General features: G+C 34.1%; 2 protein-coding genes across 2 annotated transcripts; both read right to left on the bottom strand.

Annotated features, from left to right (window-relative positions):
• On the bottom strand, positions 3,318-5,358 carry LOC18594313 (aspartyl protease family protein At5g10770). Its single transcript, XM_018124874.1, has 3 exons — positions 5,134-5,358; positions 4,351-4,764; positions 3,318-4,219 (listed from the first exon to the last, which is right to left on the bottom strand). Exons 1-3 carry the CDS (start codon positions 5,336-5,338, stop codon positions 3,390-3,392), a joined length of 1,449 nt encoding a protein of 482 aa, XP_017980363.1. The 5' UTR covers positions 5,339-5,358; the 3' UTR covers positions 3,318-3,389.
• LOC108662763 (aspartyl protease family protein At5g10770-like) lies at positions 6,756-8,023 on the bottom strand. The gene is made up of 2 exons (XM_018124320.1): positions 7,831-8,023; positions 6,756-7,585 (listed from the first exon to the last, which is right to left on the bottom strand). The coding sequence occupies exons 1-2, from the start codon at positions 8,021-8,023 to the stop codon at positions 6,756-6,758; spliced, it is 1,023 nt and encodes a 340-aa protein (XP_017979809.1).

Raw genomic sequence — 17,939 nt, forward strand, 5'->3', positions numbered from 1 at the left:
CCCATTTACTTTAAGTCACACTCGAGTAGAAGTGCTTGATGCCATCCATGCATTCTACTATCTGGAAGAACTAATGAATGAAATTAGAATTTTATTATGGTAGTTTGACTTGATTTCCCTATTCTTATTCTTTTGAGTTTGTATATTATTTTAAGTTTATAAAAGAATATGGTGTTTTAGTGTGCTTGTATGTTGATGAGATTAGGACTATTTTATGAAAATTATCAAACAATAAAAGAGGGGGTGCACTGATACTAGTTGGATAATTAGTGCAAGTGATAATAAATCAATCTCTAAATGAGTATTTACCCTAGAAGAAGGTGTTATTTGATGGGCTTCTAAAAAACAAATATACATAACTCATTCCATTATGAAATCTAAGTTTGTTGTCTTGAAAACTGTAGGAAAAGAGGAAAAATGATTGAAAAATTTGTTATTAATGAAAATTGAGTTGTGGCCACAACAAACGACAGCCATCTTTTTGTACTGTGGCAATCAAGCTACTATGTCTAGAGCTAATAGAAATTCTAGACATATACGCTTGAAGTATGTATATGTCAAAGGATTAATTATTGATGGGAGTAATTACAATTCTATACGTGAGAACATATAATAATTTGGTAGATCATTTTACTAAAGGACTCGTTAGAGAAACGGTGAGAAAGACGTCGTTAGGGATGAGCCAAAGACCCTTTGCCTAAAGTCACCAATAATGGAAACCAAACCTTTTCTCTACCTCTACTACTGATTAAAAGATTCAATTAGCAAAAATAAGTTACTGATAAGTGATTATGGAAGAAGCACTAGGATTTCAATTTTTATCTGTAAGTGCTAAAAAATTCATTAATGGAAGATGAGTGCTATACTCTTATTAAGGTTCAATTATAAAGTATACCTCAAAGGCTTAAACGGAATGCTAAAAAGAGTGGTGCTGCTTCTAACCAAAGTGATGGGGTTAGCTTTTGGATATGTTCATAAAATACTAAGATGTAATACATGGCCTAATAAGTGCTACAATTATTAGTGAGCTTCTAATGAAATTGGATAATATCATATGTGTGGTGATTTCGGTTTTGATAAAAGGAATAATGTTGTAATCGATTAAGATAGCATTAATATTGTCTAAACTGTAAATTACTTGCAATACAAAAGATTCAAGCCGAAAGAAAATTTTCTTTTATATGATATTATTAGTGTACGATTTTCCTTAACATTACCGTCTAAGTGGTAGATTGTTGGAGAAATTAGTCCTATTAGATTGTAAGTTAAAAGGTGAGAGAATATCTATCTAAGTAGTACAAAACAAATTGCTTTTGGATTATTGGATACCATTTGGAGTGATGCCTTTTGATGAATAATGATGATCTTGTGATGAATAGTGGTAAGCTTTGATGAATAGTCATAAATTGTTTATAAATAAGCATTGCAAGTTAAAATTAATTCATTCAGAAACAATTATTCTTTTTCTGTCTTTTTCTCTCAGTCAAACTCCTAATATCTTTAAGATAAGACCTCATCATCATGATGGTCCACTAGTATTAAATTTTTGGCATGCGCTTAAAAATTCTACTTACCTGTTAACAGTGGCCCTAACGCACTAGGCATTGAAACTAAAACGTCAAACCCATAATATTTGTTTGAAGTAGTTACTCCTTATCTTGGTAAGTATAGCTCCACCTGAAAACGAAATATATATATATATATATATATATAAAGATATTTAAGTTGTCTCTCAGCTCTCTCAAAGGTTAGACCTTTTTTCAAAAATGGCTGTGAATTATATCTTATTGCTATTATTTTCTCTTGCTGTTGTTTGCCCAAGGACTCGTAAGTCTCACTTGATGGAGAAAAAATGGGAATTAGTGATAATGACCTCTGCACCTTTCTTTCTTCCTATAGGAAGAGAAAAGTTAAATAGAAATTGATATCATCATTTGTTAAGCATTCTCCAATATCACTCCTACGCACTAGCAAAATGCAAAGTAAACTGAATATTCTAAAATCCTTCTCCCTTATTGCTTGAGCTAGGTAAGCAGGCCCAAGTGGAAAAGCAATTATTAGCCTATTTTTGATCCTGTTGAGCCACCCACTTTTTGTTTATGGGGTGCTGGCTCTTGAAGAGAGCTCTAATGACTTTTAGCTGTGAACGCCAGTGTCTACTCAATGGTTGGATTTTTTTGACAGTTGCACATGCAGTTTTTCTTTGCCCAGATCTGATCTGATTATGTCATGATAGTCTTTAGCACTATAAGTAAGAGACTTAAAATGATATTATAGTGCTGAAACTAATAAATACTATACTTTTCCAAAAAAAAAAAAGAAATATACTATACTAGGCCAAGGTCGTCTTTGATGTGCTAACAACCAACATTTATTTTGCTCTATCATTATTTAGCTGATCATTCGGAAATTTGATTTAGTTCTATATAGCTAGTAGGAGAACGAAAAGCTAAGTGCACGATATTAAAAATTCCAAATTAATTTTTTTCACTTTACTTTTCCAAAAAATTTTTTTAACTTTCTTTTATCTATTCATATGCATTAAATAAGTCCATAAGAGCAAGCCACTAGCCTTCTCAACATGCCTTTTTTTTTTCTTTTGAAGATTCTCTCAACTTGCCTTAAATTAGTCATTAGCTTTACATATAGTAGCAATCCATTAATATCTGAATAAATGTCCTTTGATACTTTCTAGATGGTTGACAAATGTATGTAAACCGATATCTTAAATGTAAGTGTTTAAGTGTCTTTAGTGAAGTATTAATAAATTACTAATGCTTATGCATTAAAATTTATGTAATTCTCTAGTAAAGAAATTATATAATCTTTGTATCAAAAAGTGAGATAAGGTCTAAATTTACCACTTCACTTAAAGTTATGGATAAAAATTGCGATCTATCTTTTGAACAAGTGTAATTTTAATGTGCATACATAAATTTGTTAAAAAATTGTCAACATTAACAGTAAGATTTTTTATAGAAAAATCAAACAATATTTTATGAAATGCTCTAATGAATTTTGTTGCGGTGAAATGTAGTTTGTAATTATTTATTACAACATAATGCTTTATATAATGCGAAACAGATAAGTTTTACAATATTATTATAAACTTTGATAAAATATTTTTTTTACTAAAATTAAATTACTTGTAGTGAATTCAGCTTGAACTAAATATATAAGCACGCTCAAAAGTGTGTTATATAAATGCTGAACTTGCAAATTAAAACATTTTTATTTTATTGGTACATTTATGGAGATAGGGAGTAAGGATTCCGAACTTGGACCCCAATCCTTTTAAAAGGAGTAACAACTACTAAGCCAAGGCTGAGTTAATTAGAGCATTCTTATTCTTATTCAAATCTAATAGTCTAAGATCAATGTAGCTCAAGTTAGCCACAACGACCAGGTGCAAATCCAACCCTTCCATTGGCATCATCATAGACGACCTCATACCCCTTCTGTTGAAAATTTCCTAGGATCATTACATCACTATCATCACCATTTTTGGCAAAAGCCAGACAGGCTTGAGATATCTTGTTAACATACAAAATCCCTCTAGCATCAATAGGCATCTCAAGGCCCCCATCAAAGTATAAGCTGATCGTTGGCATTACAACACTGGTATTACCACTAAAATCAAAGCACGTCCCTAGAGATTCGAATGCCGGTGCCCTTGGATACTTGGTCATCCTTACTTCGAAAGCTCTCCGGACTCTTGAATAGGCTGCCGGAGGGAGGCGTGTGATCAAAGATGCTGAGTCAATGACGGTGCCTGAAGTCGTAAAAACCGACCTGTCAATGGATAGTCTCTCGCCTCCTACGCCTATATCGACAATATCAAGGCCGTAATAGTGTGTTCCTTGAAAGGAACTTGACATGGGTGTGAATTGAACGGAATTTGGGAGGTTCTTATCACCAAATCTTAGGTATCCGGTTGATCTATCACTTGGTGGCAAACAATAGGAGAATACTTTGTGATACTTGTTAGCAGTTTGGGATACTAGGGAAAACCATCCACGGCCAAGTCCTAATACCCCAGCTGCACTTCCACCGTTAGGGAAACGGTTTCTTTGCCCACAGCCAAATAAGAACCCTTGAAACACATCTGAACTTGTTATGGTTAAGGTTTCTTTAGCCATGAAGCCAACGGAAAATGTTGTATTACTGTATGTGACGCCATACACACATGATGATGAGGAAGAGCAACCTTCTCGCATACCTACAATTGTAGTATTAAGTATTAAAACTTAAGAACACACTCTGTTTAAAATTAAATGTCCACGATTTAACTTAAAACTGAGGAGCAACATATTAAATTTATTAATTAAACTAATTCTAAAACATCATTACCTTCGGAAGAAATTTGTTTGCACGTGGCCGAGGAGCACTGAATGTTGGTATAGGATGATGACTTTGATGGATCGAATATTGGTTCCTTTTGGTCATAGCAATATCCAGAGCATGGCTGGCACTGAGTCCAAGTTAATTGACTAGCAGTGTCAAATACCAGGGAAAGCTCCGTTTTGGGCGAGCCAAAGCCCATGGTGACCTGGTACTTCCCGGTGCCAATCGAGATTCCTGGTTTGTCTTGAAGTGATGTCTTCTCCGTGGAACTTAGGGAGAGCATGGAGTGGATTGAATCAGCTCGGGCTTGGTCTTGACGGAGAATTTCAGAATGAGAGGGAGCGTTTGGTTTGTCTTGGTTCAGTTGAGAGCATGGACCATGCTTGTTTACAATCGCTAATGATGACTTTACGTTGATAACTGAAATACATAAACGTAACTCAAGAAACATACAAATTTTCTCTAATCCCTTTATACAAAAGGAATTAAAAAACATAGTAATATAATTAATTTCTAAACATGAATGATTAAGAAAATGCTAAATGCTTAATTTTTAAACCCATTTTGAAATGTTTTGACTTATTGCAAAATTGCAATAATTGTTGAGCAAGTGACTAAGATGTTCACCTAATTAATTTGAATGATTTATCTATGAATCTTTTTTACCTCTTTCATGTATAAACGAAAGGAATTTGTTTGGAATTATGTCTCAAGAGAGCAGAAGGAGAAACACAATAGGACGGAAAAGTAATTCTATAAAAGCCTTAAAGCTATAAGTATTAATTAAACCTTTGCTAAGTGATTTGCAAACAGTTGATGGCAGTAGAGAACTGGTTCGAAGAACGTGAGTATGGAGAATATCCTTGCTTTCCACAGTACTAGTTGTTTTTCCTTCAAAGGCATAGCTCCTTTTTGAAGAGCAGACAAGGAAGAGAAAGAAAAGAGAAGCGGAGTGGAGGAATACAAACAAGTTGGAGAACGGGGAAGTGGCCATGGACCATATATCTAGCTAGCTCTTTGTAGTATTGTTTCAACTTGGAAACATTTGCTACTTCATTACCTTTATATAGAAATAATAATACTCTGAATAATTGTTTTCTTCTACTTCCAAAGCAATAAAAAGATGTTAATTTGTAAACAAAAATTAATATTTTCTTAAATTAAGATTTAATCTTTGTTAACAGCCATGGAATGTATATTCAAAAGGGACATAGTGGGTTAGGTAACTCCCCTCTCATATTGGAATGCATATTGCGATTTTCACTTACTAACAAGTTTTTAGTACACCCACAACATGGATGGAAGAGGGAAAAAAATTAATTTTTTGTTGACGCAGCTCTATTTGAGTTTGAGAATAGCCACCAATATCCTTTTGAGCAATTGACAGTTCTTCTCTATTTGTACAGGTTCAAATTTGTCTAAATGAAGTGCTTATGTCATAGGAAGTCTCCAGTCAAATAGACTAGAGACTTAGTTGAAGAGGCTAATAAAATCGCATTTTCAAAAAAAAAAAAATCTTGCGGTGAAGTTTTTTTATTTGCAAATGTCAACACTCTGAAGAATTAATGTGTAAGACAAAAAAATAAAACCATACTTCATTACTTAATATTTAATCAGCTCGAACTAAATATATAAGCACGTTCAAAGATATGTTATATAATTGCTCAACTAAATATATAGCAACCAAGAGGCGGATAACCTGGCCAAGGCGGGTGTCCAAAGCAGAGAGGACTATGTCTATATCCTTGATTAAGCGTCATTGGCTGAGTGACATTTTGATTGGGTTCCTGGTTGTGTTGATGTGTTTCTAGGTGTGTGGGGTGGGAATCTTTTGTTCTTATGTTGTTGTGAGGGAAGGGTTATTATGTTCCATGTTTGTACAGGATGTTAAAAAGAACTATTCCCAAAGCTTTGGGTGTTTGATGCTTTCGTCATGGTCTGATTTATGTGGAGATTTTGGGTCGAAGCAAATTGATGACTGATCGTGAAACTGTGTTGTACATGAGGTGGGAATTTTGTGTTGTGCAGGGTTGATTCAGCTCATAGGGAAAACCGATGGTTGATGGGTGTTGATTTTGTATTTAGGGGTGGGATGGCTGTTTGGGGATTCTGCGGTGGTTTAGTCCTTCGGGCCAAAACATTCTTGTAACAACCCAGATGGTGAACTCTGTTCCCTCTGTTTTCAACGAATTTTCAATTTTCAGCAAAAAAATATATATAATTGCTCAACATGCAAATTAAAACATTTTTATGTTATTTTATTCGTACATATATGGAGATACAAAGTAGAGATCCGAACCTTGAACCTTAAACCCTTTAAGGAGAGTGACAACTACTAAACCAAGCCTGAGTTATGAAAAACATTCTTATTCTTACTCATATCTAGTATACTAAGATCAAAGTAGCTCAAGTTAGCTGCAACGACCAGGTGCAAATCCAACCCTTCCATTGGCATCATCATACACAACCTCGTACCCCTTCTGTTGAAAATTTCCTAGGATCATTACATCACTATCATCACTATTTTTTGCAAAAGCCAGGCAGGCTTGAGATATCTTGTTAACATACAAAATCCCTCTAGCATCAATAGGCATCTCAAGGCCCCCTTCAAAGTATAAGCTGATCGTTGGCATTACAACACTAGTGTTACCACTAAAGTCAAAGCATGTCCCTAGAGATTCGAATGCCGGTGCCCTTGGATACTTGGTCATCCTTACTTCGAAAGCTCTCCGGACTCTTGAATAGGCTGCCGGAGGGAGGCGTGTGATCAAAGATGCTGAGTCAATGACAGTGCCTGAAGTCGTAAAAACCGACCTGTCAATGGATAGTCTCTCGCCTCCTACACCTATATCGACAATATCAAGGCCGTAATAGTGTGTTCCTTGGAAGGAATTTGACATGGGTGTGAATTGAACGGAACTTGGGAGGTTCTTGTCACCAAATCTTAGGTATCCGGTAGATCTATCACTTGGTGGCAAACAATAGGAGAAAACTTTATGATACTTGTTAGCAGTTTGGGACACTAGGGAAAACCATCCACGGCCAAGTCCTAATACCCCAGCTGCACTTCCACCGTTTGGGAAATTGTTTCTTTGCCCACAGCCAAATATAAACAATTGAAACACATCAGAACGTGTTATGGTTAAGGTTTCTTTAGCCATAAAGCCAACGGAAAATGTGGTATTACTGTATGTGACGCCATACACACATGTTGACGAGGAAGAGCAACCTCTTCGCATACCTACAATTACAGTATCAGGCATTAAAGATTCTCAATGACTAAACTTAAAATTAAGCACTCACTCTGTTTGAAATTAAATGTCCATGTTTAACTTTGTGATGAAGATTTCAAAAAAATGTTTTGATTTTTTATATATAAAAATTTTATAATTTTAATGTATAAACTGTAGTTTTTAAAGATAAAAAGTATATACTGAGAAGTAAAATTTTATATTCATTGATTAACTAATTCTAAAACATCATTACCTTCGGAAGAAATTTGTTTGCACGTGGCCGAGGAGCACTGAATGTTAGTATAGGATGATGACTCTGATGGATCGAATATTGGTTCCTTTTGGTCATAGCAATATCCAGCGCATGGCTCGCACTGAGTCCAAGTTAATTGACTAGCAGTGTCAAATACCAGGGAAAGCTCCGTTTTGGGCAAGCCCAAGCCCATGGTGACCTGGTATTTTCCGGTGCCAATCGAGATTCCTGGTTTGCCTTGAAGTGATGTCTTCTCCGTGGAACCTCGGGAGAGCATGGAGTGGATTGAATCAGCTCGGGCTTGGTCTTGATGGAGAATTTCAGCATGGGAGGGAGCGTTTGCTTTGTCTTGGTTCGGTCGAGAGCATGGACCATGCTTGTTTACGATTGGTAATGATGACTTTTCGTTGATTACTGAAATACATAGACATAACTCAAGAAACATTCAATTTTTCACCAATCTCCTTTATACAGTAGGGAAAAAAACAAACATAACTAGTATAATTAACTTCTGCAGAAGAGTGATTAAGAATATGCTCAATAATTAATTTTTAAATCCATTTTGAAATGATTTGGCTTATTGCAAATTTGCAACAATAGGTGAGCAAGTGACGAAAGTGTTTTCGGAGTCAATTTGCATGATTTATCCATGAATCTTATTCTTCCCTCTACGAAAGCACTTTGTTTGAAATTAAAATTTATAATAAATTACTCATTGGATTGTAACTTAATTTTTTGAAAGTTTTTTTTATTACCGAACATTAAAGAATCACAATTGATTACTAACATTTATAAATGTTATGGTTTTGATCACACAACATTTTCACATTAGCGAACCTTGGCAACTTGTCATGTCTATATCAATTCATATGTCATGTGATAATATATATTTATATGATCAAAAGTCAGTTGACATGAAAAACCATGTCAGACAGTTGTTAAATTTTAATAACTAAGTAATCAAAACATTAACTTTTATAAATTAATTAAAACGTGATTTTCAAAATTAAGTAACCAAAATAAAAACTCTAAAAAAATATAATAATAAAAAGAATAATTTACTCTAAAATTTTACCTACTTCCCGCCCTTAACACTTGAACTATTAATTCATGATAGCGGGAGACATTAATTACTCTCGCTATCTTGAATTGTTTGTTCATATTTGATTTAATTGACATAAAAATTAAGAAAAATATTTTGATTTTAATTTATTTTATATTAAAATTTTAATATCCTACTATATTGATGTTAGATGCCAAAAAAATGTCAAATATTGAATGAGTAATACTGTGATAGTAGACAGTTTTGGAATTACGTCTGAGAATAGGAGGAGAAAGACAAAGGGATGGAGAAAGTAATTCTATAAGAAACCTCAAAGCTATGGGTATTAATTAAACCTTTGCTAAGTGATTTGCAAACAGTTGATGGCAGTAGAGAACTGGTTCGAAGAACGTGAGTATGAAGAAGATCCTTGTTTTCCACAGTACTAGTTGTTTTTCCTTCAAAGGCATAGTTCCTTTTTGAAGAGCAGAGAAGGAAGAGAAAGAAAAGAGAAGTGGAGTGGAGGAATACAAACAGTTTGGGGAATGGGGAAGTGGCCATGGACCATATGTCTAGCTAGCTCTTTGTAGTATTGTTTCAACTTGGAAACATTTGCTACTTCATTACCTTTATATAGAAATACTAATATTCTCCATACTTGTTTTCTTCTACTTCCAAAGAAATAAAAAAAAATGTTAACTTGTAAACAAATATTAATAATTTCTTAAATTAAGATTTAATCTTTGTTAACAGCCATGGAAATGTACATTCAGAAAGGACATAGTGGGTTAGGTAACTCCCCTCTTATAATTGAATTCATATTGCGATTTTCACCTATTAATTAGTTTTTAGTACACCCACTACGTGGGTGGAAGAGGAAAAAAAATAATTTTTTTCCCGGTTTTAGATAAAGTAGGAAGATATACGTACGTATTATTTGTTAAAATAATTATACAAATTATTTAGTTAAGATGTACAATTACCTATGGGCTGTTTTGTGGTTTAGGCATGTTTTTGATTGTGGGTCCGGGATGGAGAGTATGAGGAGGGTGATGGAAGTCATTGCAAGAAAAGAGCTTAGGTGTCTTTTGTTGCTCCTAAGGAGCTGAACATCAGTCACTGGGAGATGGGTGGTAGTGGGAGGGTATCGAGGTGTGGGAGGAGTATTGCGCATATTCTTTCATGGAAAATGGTTGAGATATTCTGACGAGAGAAAATTGTGAGAAATGATTAACTTCATAAAGTCATTTTAAAAACAACCCTTAATTATAAGTTAATTGTTTTTATTTAATTTTTTATGATTGGATAAAAATATTCTTAAAATCGTTTCAGATAAATTAAACTATTTATCACAATTTTTCCTCTTTCTTTTTCCCGCATTTGTCCGTTAAGCTCTCGATTTCTCTCTCTAGCCATTAAGCTCTCTCTAATTTTATCAATTTCTCTCTCCCACATTTATTTATTATGCTCCCGATTTTTCTCTCCTACCATCTAGCTCTCTCTAAATTTACCATCATCGCCATCTCTCTCTATCTATTTCTCACCATATCATCATCAATCTACAAGCTAAAGAGCAAAAATAATATCAATGTATGTTCTTGGATTTATTAGTTTATATTCACAGAACCCCAAAGTTAATAAGTTGAAGTTATAAGTGAAATCTGTAAATTAAAACACTGCCTAGAGTTATTACACGTCATGCTTGCATGTAATAACTTTAATGCACTTGGCACGTAACAAATCTATTGAGTATGACATGGTTTAAATATATCGCGTAACTTAATCTTTATCTTTATATTTCACTAAGATATAAATTTTTGGAGTTAAAATCCTTAAACATTATGTGTAACAATATGGCGTGTAACTTGGTTTTTTTTTTTTTGTATTTCATTAGAACATAAACTCTTAAAGTTAAACTTCTTAAACATCTCGTGTAAAAATTAATTTTTTCAACATAGCGTGTAACAACTTTTTTTGAACATGACATATAACAATAATATTTTTTACATATGACGTGTAACTTAGTTTCTATCTTTGTATTTCAGTAAGACATAAACTCTTAGAGTTAAACACCTTAAACATGTAACAATAACTTTTTTTTTTCAACATGACGTTTAATAACATTTTTTCCAACACGTTCGTTTGAATATAAGGAGATTTCATTAAAGGTAATTTTATCCAAAAACTTTTTTTCTTGATTAAAAACAATTAAAATTAAAAAACAAATTGAAAACACCTTATTTTTTACGACTAAATAAAATTGTCATTTGATGGGATTTTATGTGTTATGCTTTGAAGTACTCTTCATGGTTTGTGAGTAATCAAGGCTTTTATCTTTTAGCCTCTATTGGTAAGCTTAAGGTGCGACCGTCATATCTATTTTTGGTTATAGTTAAAAAAAATAAAATAAACATTTATAATTATAAAAAAAGGAAAAAATAAAAATAGTCCCCATTGCAGGACAATTGGGAGGGTTGGGAGGTTCTTTGGGCAACATTGTTTTTCATTGATTCTTTGTTGTGTGACCCATGTGGGCTATGGTTCTTTGGGTTTAGGGGCTGTTTGCTTCTTGTGCTCTTGATGTTGGTTGTTGATTGTGTGGGTTAAGTGAGGGGTTGTGGGGAAAGAGTCAATATGGCTTTTTCACTTCCTTGGGTTTGGTGGGTTATGTTAAAACTAGAATATATCTTAGCTTGAATGGAGGATGGCTTGATGATGTTTTGAATGGGTGGAAATGAAGTCATGAGCAACAACATGTGACTAATCTAAAATAGCAATTTATGCATTGTTTATTATTAGTTCTTTTTTCTCTTCAGCATTAAGTTAGTTTAGCAATGTGGATTTATCATGTTAAGTTGTGAATACTAGGATGTCAGTCACTAATATCATGCTACTGCTAAACGGTTATTGGTTGTTTTATTGTTTAGTTATGTATTGGTCTTTGTTTCTATTGTTCTCTTTGTTCTGTAATTACTAGATATATAGGCTCAATGAAAAACAGAACATTGTGTCTTTGTCTTCATATTTTTCTCTCAGCTTGATTAAGTTTCAATATATTTTTAATTCATCATTTTGAACATGGTATCAGAGCATTTCACTTGTTCTTGAGGGACCTATAAAATCATTTTTTAAGAGTATTTAATCTTGTGGTCTCATATCTTCCATTAGAAAAATCTCTACAAGAAAATCTACGGATTCAACCAATTTTAATGCTGCAGCTCCATTAATGTTTAACGAAGATAACTACCCAATTTGGGTAGTAAAGATAAAAGCTTATCTTCGTGTGTTTGACCTCTGAGAAGTTGTGGAAGTGGGTGAAGATCCTTCGATCCCAAGGCATCCCAGTCCTACAATGGCACAATTGAAGCAGCATAGTGAAGTGGTCGCCAAGAGATTCAAAGCCTCTCATGCATCCATTATGTTTTATTCGACTCGATATTCACTAGGATAATGGCTTACGAGAACCCTAAAGATGCTCGGGACAAGTTGTAAGAGAAATTTCGCGGAAGTGATAAGACTTGACAGATATAAGTACTTAAAATGTTAAGGGAATTTAAAGTTTTAAAATTGAAGGATAATGTGACAATTAAGGAGTATCCTGATAAAGTAATGAAAATTGTGAACTGAGGCTACTTAGGGAAGACCTTCCAAAGAGAAGCATTGTGAATAAAGTCCTAGTAAGCCTACCAGATAAGTTTGAAGCTAAGGTATCCTCACTTGAAAGTTCCAAGGATATCTCATGCTTTACTGTCACAGAGCGAGTTAATGCTATCAAGCACAAGAACAAAAATGTGCTCTTAGGAAAGAAAACACAGTAGAAGGACCTTTCATGACTTGAACAAAAGAGAAATGGAGTGACAACAACAAAAAGTATGACTCAAACAAGAGAGACAAAGATAGGAGATTTGGAGATGGAAAACAAGGCAAGCTGAGAGCTTAGTATCCTGCTTGTTCTCATTGCAAAAAGAGAACGTATCTTGAAAAATATTGTTGGTATTGTCCAAATGTTAAATAAAGGTCGTGCCATCAATTAGGACATATGGAGAGAGTTTGCAAATCAAAGGGAAACACACTTAAGGAGAAGGCTACAATTGCATAACATCAAGAAATAGCTGATGAATTTTTGTTCATGGCAAGGAAATATGAAGTTTCAAGCAAGAAGTGCACATGGCTGATTGATAGCGTATGTTCGAATCATATGACAAGGAAGGAGGAAAATTTTATTCTTTAGACAAGAGTTATAAATCTCTGGTTAAGATTGGAAATGGATTTAACCTGCAGATTCAAGGGATAGGAACAGTTGCAGTGCATACATTTGTAGGTATGAAATTTATTTCCAATGTTATGTTTGTATCTGAAGTTGCTCAAAATCTACTTAGTGTGGGGCAATTGATTGAAGATGGATATATTTTGTTGTTTAAAAACAATGCTTGCACTATCATTGATGCCTCAGGCAAGGAACTTTTCTCTATTGCAATGAGAAATAAGTGTTTCTCTATAGATTTGATGAAGGTTAAGCATAAAGCTTACCAATTCTTGTCCACTAATTTTGAAATTTGACACCGTAGATTGGGCCATGTAAATTACAAGTCTTTAATGCATATGATATCCACCAACTTGGTTAAAAGACTCGCTAGTTTGTCTCAAATAGATCGAATCTATAGCACTTGTCTATATGGTAAGCAATACCAAGTCTCTTTTTCAAAAACTAGCAATTGGTGAGCAAAACAAAGGTTTCAATTAGTGCACTTAAACGTGAGAGGTCTTATGAATACTCTATCATTGAATGGGAGTTCGTATTATCTGATTTTTATAGATGATTATACAAGGTATAGTTGGATAATTTTCATGAAACACAAGTTTGACATGTTCAATTTGTTTACAAGTTAGTTGTAGGAGTGGAAATTGAGTTTAGGAGCAATTTAACGATTTTTAAGATAGATAATGGAGGAGAATTCAACTCAACCAAGTTTAAAGAGTTTCTCACTCAAAAAGGAATCAAACATCAATTAATGGTTGCTTATAACCCTCAACAAACTGGACTTTGTGAGCGTAAAAATAGGACAGTGATGGAAATGACCCGTTGTTTGTTATTTAAGAAAGATTTGCTAAAGGAATTTTGGGCTAAGGCTGCTAATGTTGTTGTGTGTTTACTAAATGTTCTCCCGACAAAAGCTTTAAATGTTAAATGCCTCTATGAAGCTTGGCATGATACAAAACCATCAATAGCTGACCTCAAGGTTTTTGGGTGCATTTGTTATGCAAAGATTCCTTATGGAAAGAGAACAAAACTGGACCCTAAGTCTCAATCGACAATTCATTTAGGCTATAGCAACCTATCAAATGGATATCGATTGTATGACCTAAAAACTAAAAAGATTTTTATAAGCTGTGGTGTCAGATTCGATGAAAAGTTGAGGTGGAATTGGACAACTACTATTGTTGAGAACTCAAAGTCAAATAATGCCGCCGGTGATGAGAATGAAGATTTGAAGTGGAATTGGGAAATAACTGTTGTTGAGAATAATGACGATGGTGATGAGAATCTATTTGATAATGAGGAAAGTGTGGACGAGAATGATGAAAGCTTGGCTATTCGAGGAACAAGACCACTTCAAGAAATTTATAGTAGATGCAATATGGTGGTAATTGAACCAAATGAAGTTTTAAAAGTATTAAAAGATGAAAAATGGAAAGAAGCAATGGATGGTGAAATGCAAATGATAGCAATGAATAAAACCTGGTATTTAGTAAACAAACCTCAAGAGCAAAAGGTAGTTGGTGTTAAATGGATATTTAAAACCAAACTGAATTCAAATGGGTCTATTAACAAATTAAAGGTCAGATTAGTAGTAAAAAGATATTCACAAATTCAAGGAGTGGACTTCAAAGAGACCTTTGCACTAGTAGCTCGATATGACACCATTCGAGTCTTAACAGCACTTGCAGTCTAAGAAAATTGGTCCATTTGGCATATGGACATGAAATCGGCTTTCCTGAATGGGGTTATATTAGAGGACATTTATGTTGAATAGCCTAAAGGTTATGTGGTACAGGGAAAAGAAGACAAGGTGTGCAAGCTTGTCAAAGCTCTCTATGGACTCAAGCAATCCCTAAGAGAATGGTATGATTGAATTAATAGCTACATGCAAGGAAAAGGATTTGTTTGCAGTAGTAATGAAGCTACACTTTATGTTAAGAAATTTGGAAATGCTGTGAAACTGATTGTATCATTGTATGTTGATGATTTGTTAATAACAAGACCTAATGATGAGTTTCTAAAAGAATTCAAAGCTCAAATGAAGTCTGAATTTGATATGACTGACCTAGGAAAGATGTCCTTCTTCATAAGCTTGGAGTTTCTACAACTAAAAGATCAAAATTTTCTCCATCAAAGTAAATATGCTGAGGATTTGCTCAAAAAATTCAATATGAACTTTTGTAAACTAGCTCCAATGCCATTAACTATGGGTTGGAAACTTAGCAAAGATGATGGTGAGATTAATATTGATGCTTAACTCTATAGAAATATAATAGGTTGCCTTTTATACTTGTTAATTACCACGCTTGATATTATGTTTGCAACTAGTATTCTATCTCGATTTACGCAGGAACCATTAGTAATGCATAAGAAAGTTGCAAAGAGAATCTTGAGGTGCATCAAAGACACAACAACATTTGAGCTTAAGTTTGTGAAACAAGATAGTAATCATTTGCAAGGCCATTGTGACATTATTGGGACGCTAGTGTGGATGATTCAAAAAGTACCACTAGTTATTGCTTTTCATTTGGAAGTGCAATCTTTTTCTGGAACTTAAGGAAACAAGAGATGGCAGCTCATTCTTCTGCTGAGGTAGAATATATAGCAACACCTTTTGCAACTAATCACGTGTTATGGCTCAAGAAATTGCTTGATGATTTGGGTTTTAGGCAATATATTAGCACTGTCTCATGGGTAGATAACATGTCTACAATTTCAATAACGAAGAACCTAATGTGGCACGTAAGAACCAAACACATCCAAGTGAAGTTTCAGTCAATCAGAAAGGTTGTGAAGAACGATAAAGTTGTGATCAAGCATTGCAGCACCAATGATCAAGCTACTGATATCTTCAAAAAAGCTTGAACAAAGATAAGTTTATTTTTTTAGGAGCAAACTTGGAATATGTGAGATAAATTCCAAGGAGGTGTGTTAAAACTAGAATATATCTCAGCTTCAAATGAGGATGGCTTGATGATGTTTTGAATGGGTGGAGATAAAGTCACGAGAAACAACACGTGACTGGTTTAAAATAGCAGTTTGTGCATTGTTTATTTTCAGTTTTTTTCTCTTCAGCATTAAGTTAGTTTAGCAACATGGATTTACCATGTTGAGTTGTGAATACTAGGATGTCAACCACTAATATCATGCTACTACTAAACGGTTATTGGTGATTTTATTGTTTAGTTATGTATTAGTCTTTTGTTTCTATTGTTCTCTCTGTTCTGTAATTACTGGTTATATAGGCTTAATGAAAAACAAAACACTGTGTCTTTGTCTTCATGTTTTTCTCTTTGCTTGATTAAGTTTCAAAATATTTTTAATTCATCCTTTTGAACAGGTTGTTGGGGATGCTTCGGTTTATGAGGGTTGACGGAGTTTCTGGTTTGGAATGCTCTACTTTGTAAAGGTTTCTTTTTGTGGTCTATGGGTGGGTCTATGAGTTGTGTGATCTTTTGCTCTTTCTGTTAGGATCTGTTTGGGGGGAATTCTAGTGTGAGGGATGATTGTTTTAACTTTGTATGGTGATTCTTGTTCTCTCTAGTATGTCATCCAATGTCAAGGACTTATGGTTGGACTTTGATTAGGGATCCTACGAAAGAAGAGGACTCTTCATGATGTTTTTGACTTCTTTCGCTGCTTTTTGTTGTTTTTGCCTTTCTGTCTACTCTTTCTTTTGTGATGGCAATGTTGGGGAGTTTGATGTTGATTACGAGAGACTTTGAGATTGTTTCTTCATCAACATTTTTTTTTTGGGAATTTCTTTATGGCTATTGACGGGTTCAGGGGTTTGAGGTTGGGAAAGAGCTAAGGGTTCTCTGAATCCTATTTTGTGTGGGTGCATTTTCAAAATCAAAGGTTATGTCACATAATGAAAAGCTATCTTAGATAAAGGTTATGTCACATAAAGTGACATAGTGTGACTATTGGATTATAGGTAGATTTTCATGTGAATGGTTATATCTCTTGGTAAAATGACATCCAAAGGTTATGAGACAAATTGAAAAAACACCATAGCTCAAAAGTTTAAATATAAAAAGTTATTGTTTGAAATTTTAACTCAAAATTTATGTTTTATGGAATGAATAGTTTTCCTTTCATAAGATGATTATTAAAACAATACCTATATCCAAATGTTGTGTCTTGCAAAATGTAAAGAAGTCTTTTAGACAAAATGGTGCCTTAATGAAAGGGTTGTGTCTTTGAAGAAGAGATACTTGCAAGCCTATATAAAGGGCTTGTTGCTAACCATTTTGACATATTAAATCAAAAACAAAACAAGAGCAAGAAAAGTGTTGATCATGCACCATTAAAGACTTTGGTTGGCATAAGGGTTTTAGTGTCAATAAAATTACTTTTCAAAAAAAAAAAAGATCAACCTTTATATATATTATATACCTCATTCACCTCTATGGAAGATGTGGAGGATTTTTAATGTGTTTGACAGCATTTGTACTAAAATCAGAAGTATTGTCTTCACACACACTGCGAGAAGTGAAATCAATGGCAGACTTTCTTTCCATGATTGGAGTTGACCTATTAGCTTTGTTATAGGCATGATGGTAAGAACAAAGCGCTGGTATGGCTGTCATGGCCCGGAACTCCCATCGGGCCCGTGACAACCTCCGCGACGTCCCGATAAGCACTTATTACCCCGAATGCCGATCGAAACCCCGCAAGGCTTAGCATCAACTTCCGCATCTCCCCGGTGAGCGACAGTTATTAAATCTCGCATTTCAAGAAATCATAAGTTGTTTCCAACTCAAAATAATAAAATATTATTTTCTAGCTCACAGGGGCATTTTC

The sequence above is a fragment of the Theobroma cacao genome, chromosome 7 (assembly GCF_000208745.1).
Source record: "Theobroma cacao cultivar B97-61/B2 chromosome 7, Criollo_cocoa_genome_V2, whole genome shotgun sequence".
In the NCBI taxonomy this organism is placed as follows: Eukaryota; Viridiplantae; Streptophyta; class Magnoliopsida; order Malvales; family Malvaceae; genus Theobroma; species Theobroma cacao.

What these genes read in the sequence shown, in the direction of transcription:
- LOC18594313 (XM_018124874.1), bottom strand. Translation starts at nt 5,338, where the DNA reads ATGGCCACTTCCCCGTTCTCCAACTTGTTTGTATTCCTCCACTCCGCT. An exon ending in TTGCAAATCACTTAGCAAAG is followed by an intron (nt 4,765 to 5,133) that starts GTTTAATTAATA and finishes TATGTATTTCAG; the next exon opens with TTATCAACGTAAAGTCATCA. An exon ending in CAAACAAATTTCTTCCGAAG is followed by an intron (nt 4,220 to 4,350) that starts GTAATGATGTTT and finishes CTACAATTGTAG; the next exon opens with GTATGCGAGAAGGTTGCTCT.
- LOC108662763 (XM_018124320.1), bottom strand. Translation starts at nt 8,023, where the DNA reads ATGGGCTTGGGCTTGCCCAAAACGGAGCTTTCCCTGGTATTTGACACT. An exon ending in CAAACAAATTTCTTCCGAAG is followed by an intron (nt 7,586 to 7,830) that starts GTAATGATGTTT and finishes CTGTAATTGTAG; the next exon opens with GTATGCGAAGAGGTTGCTCT.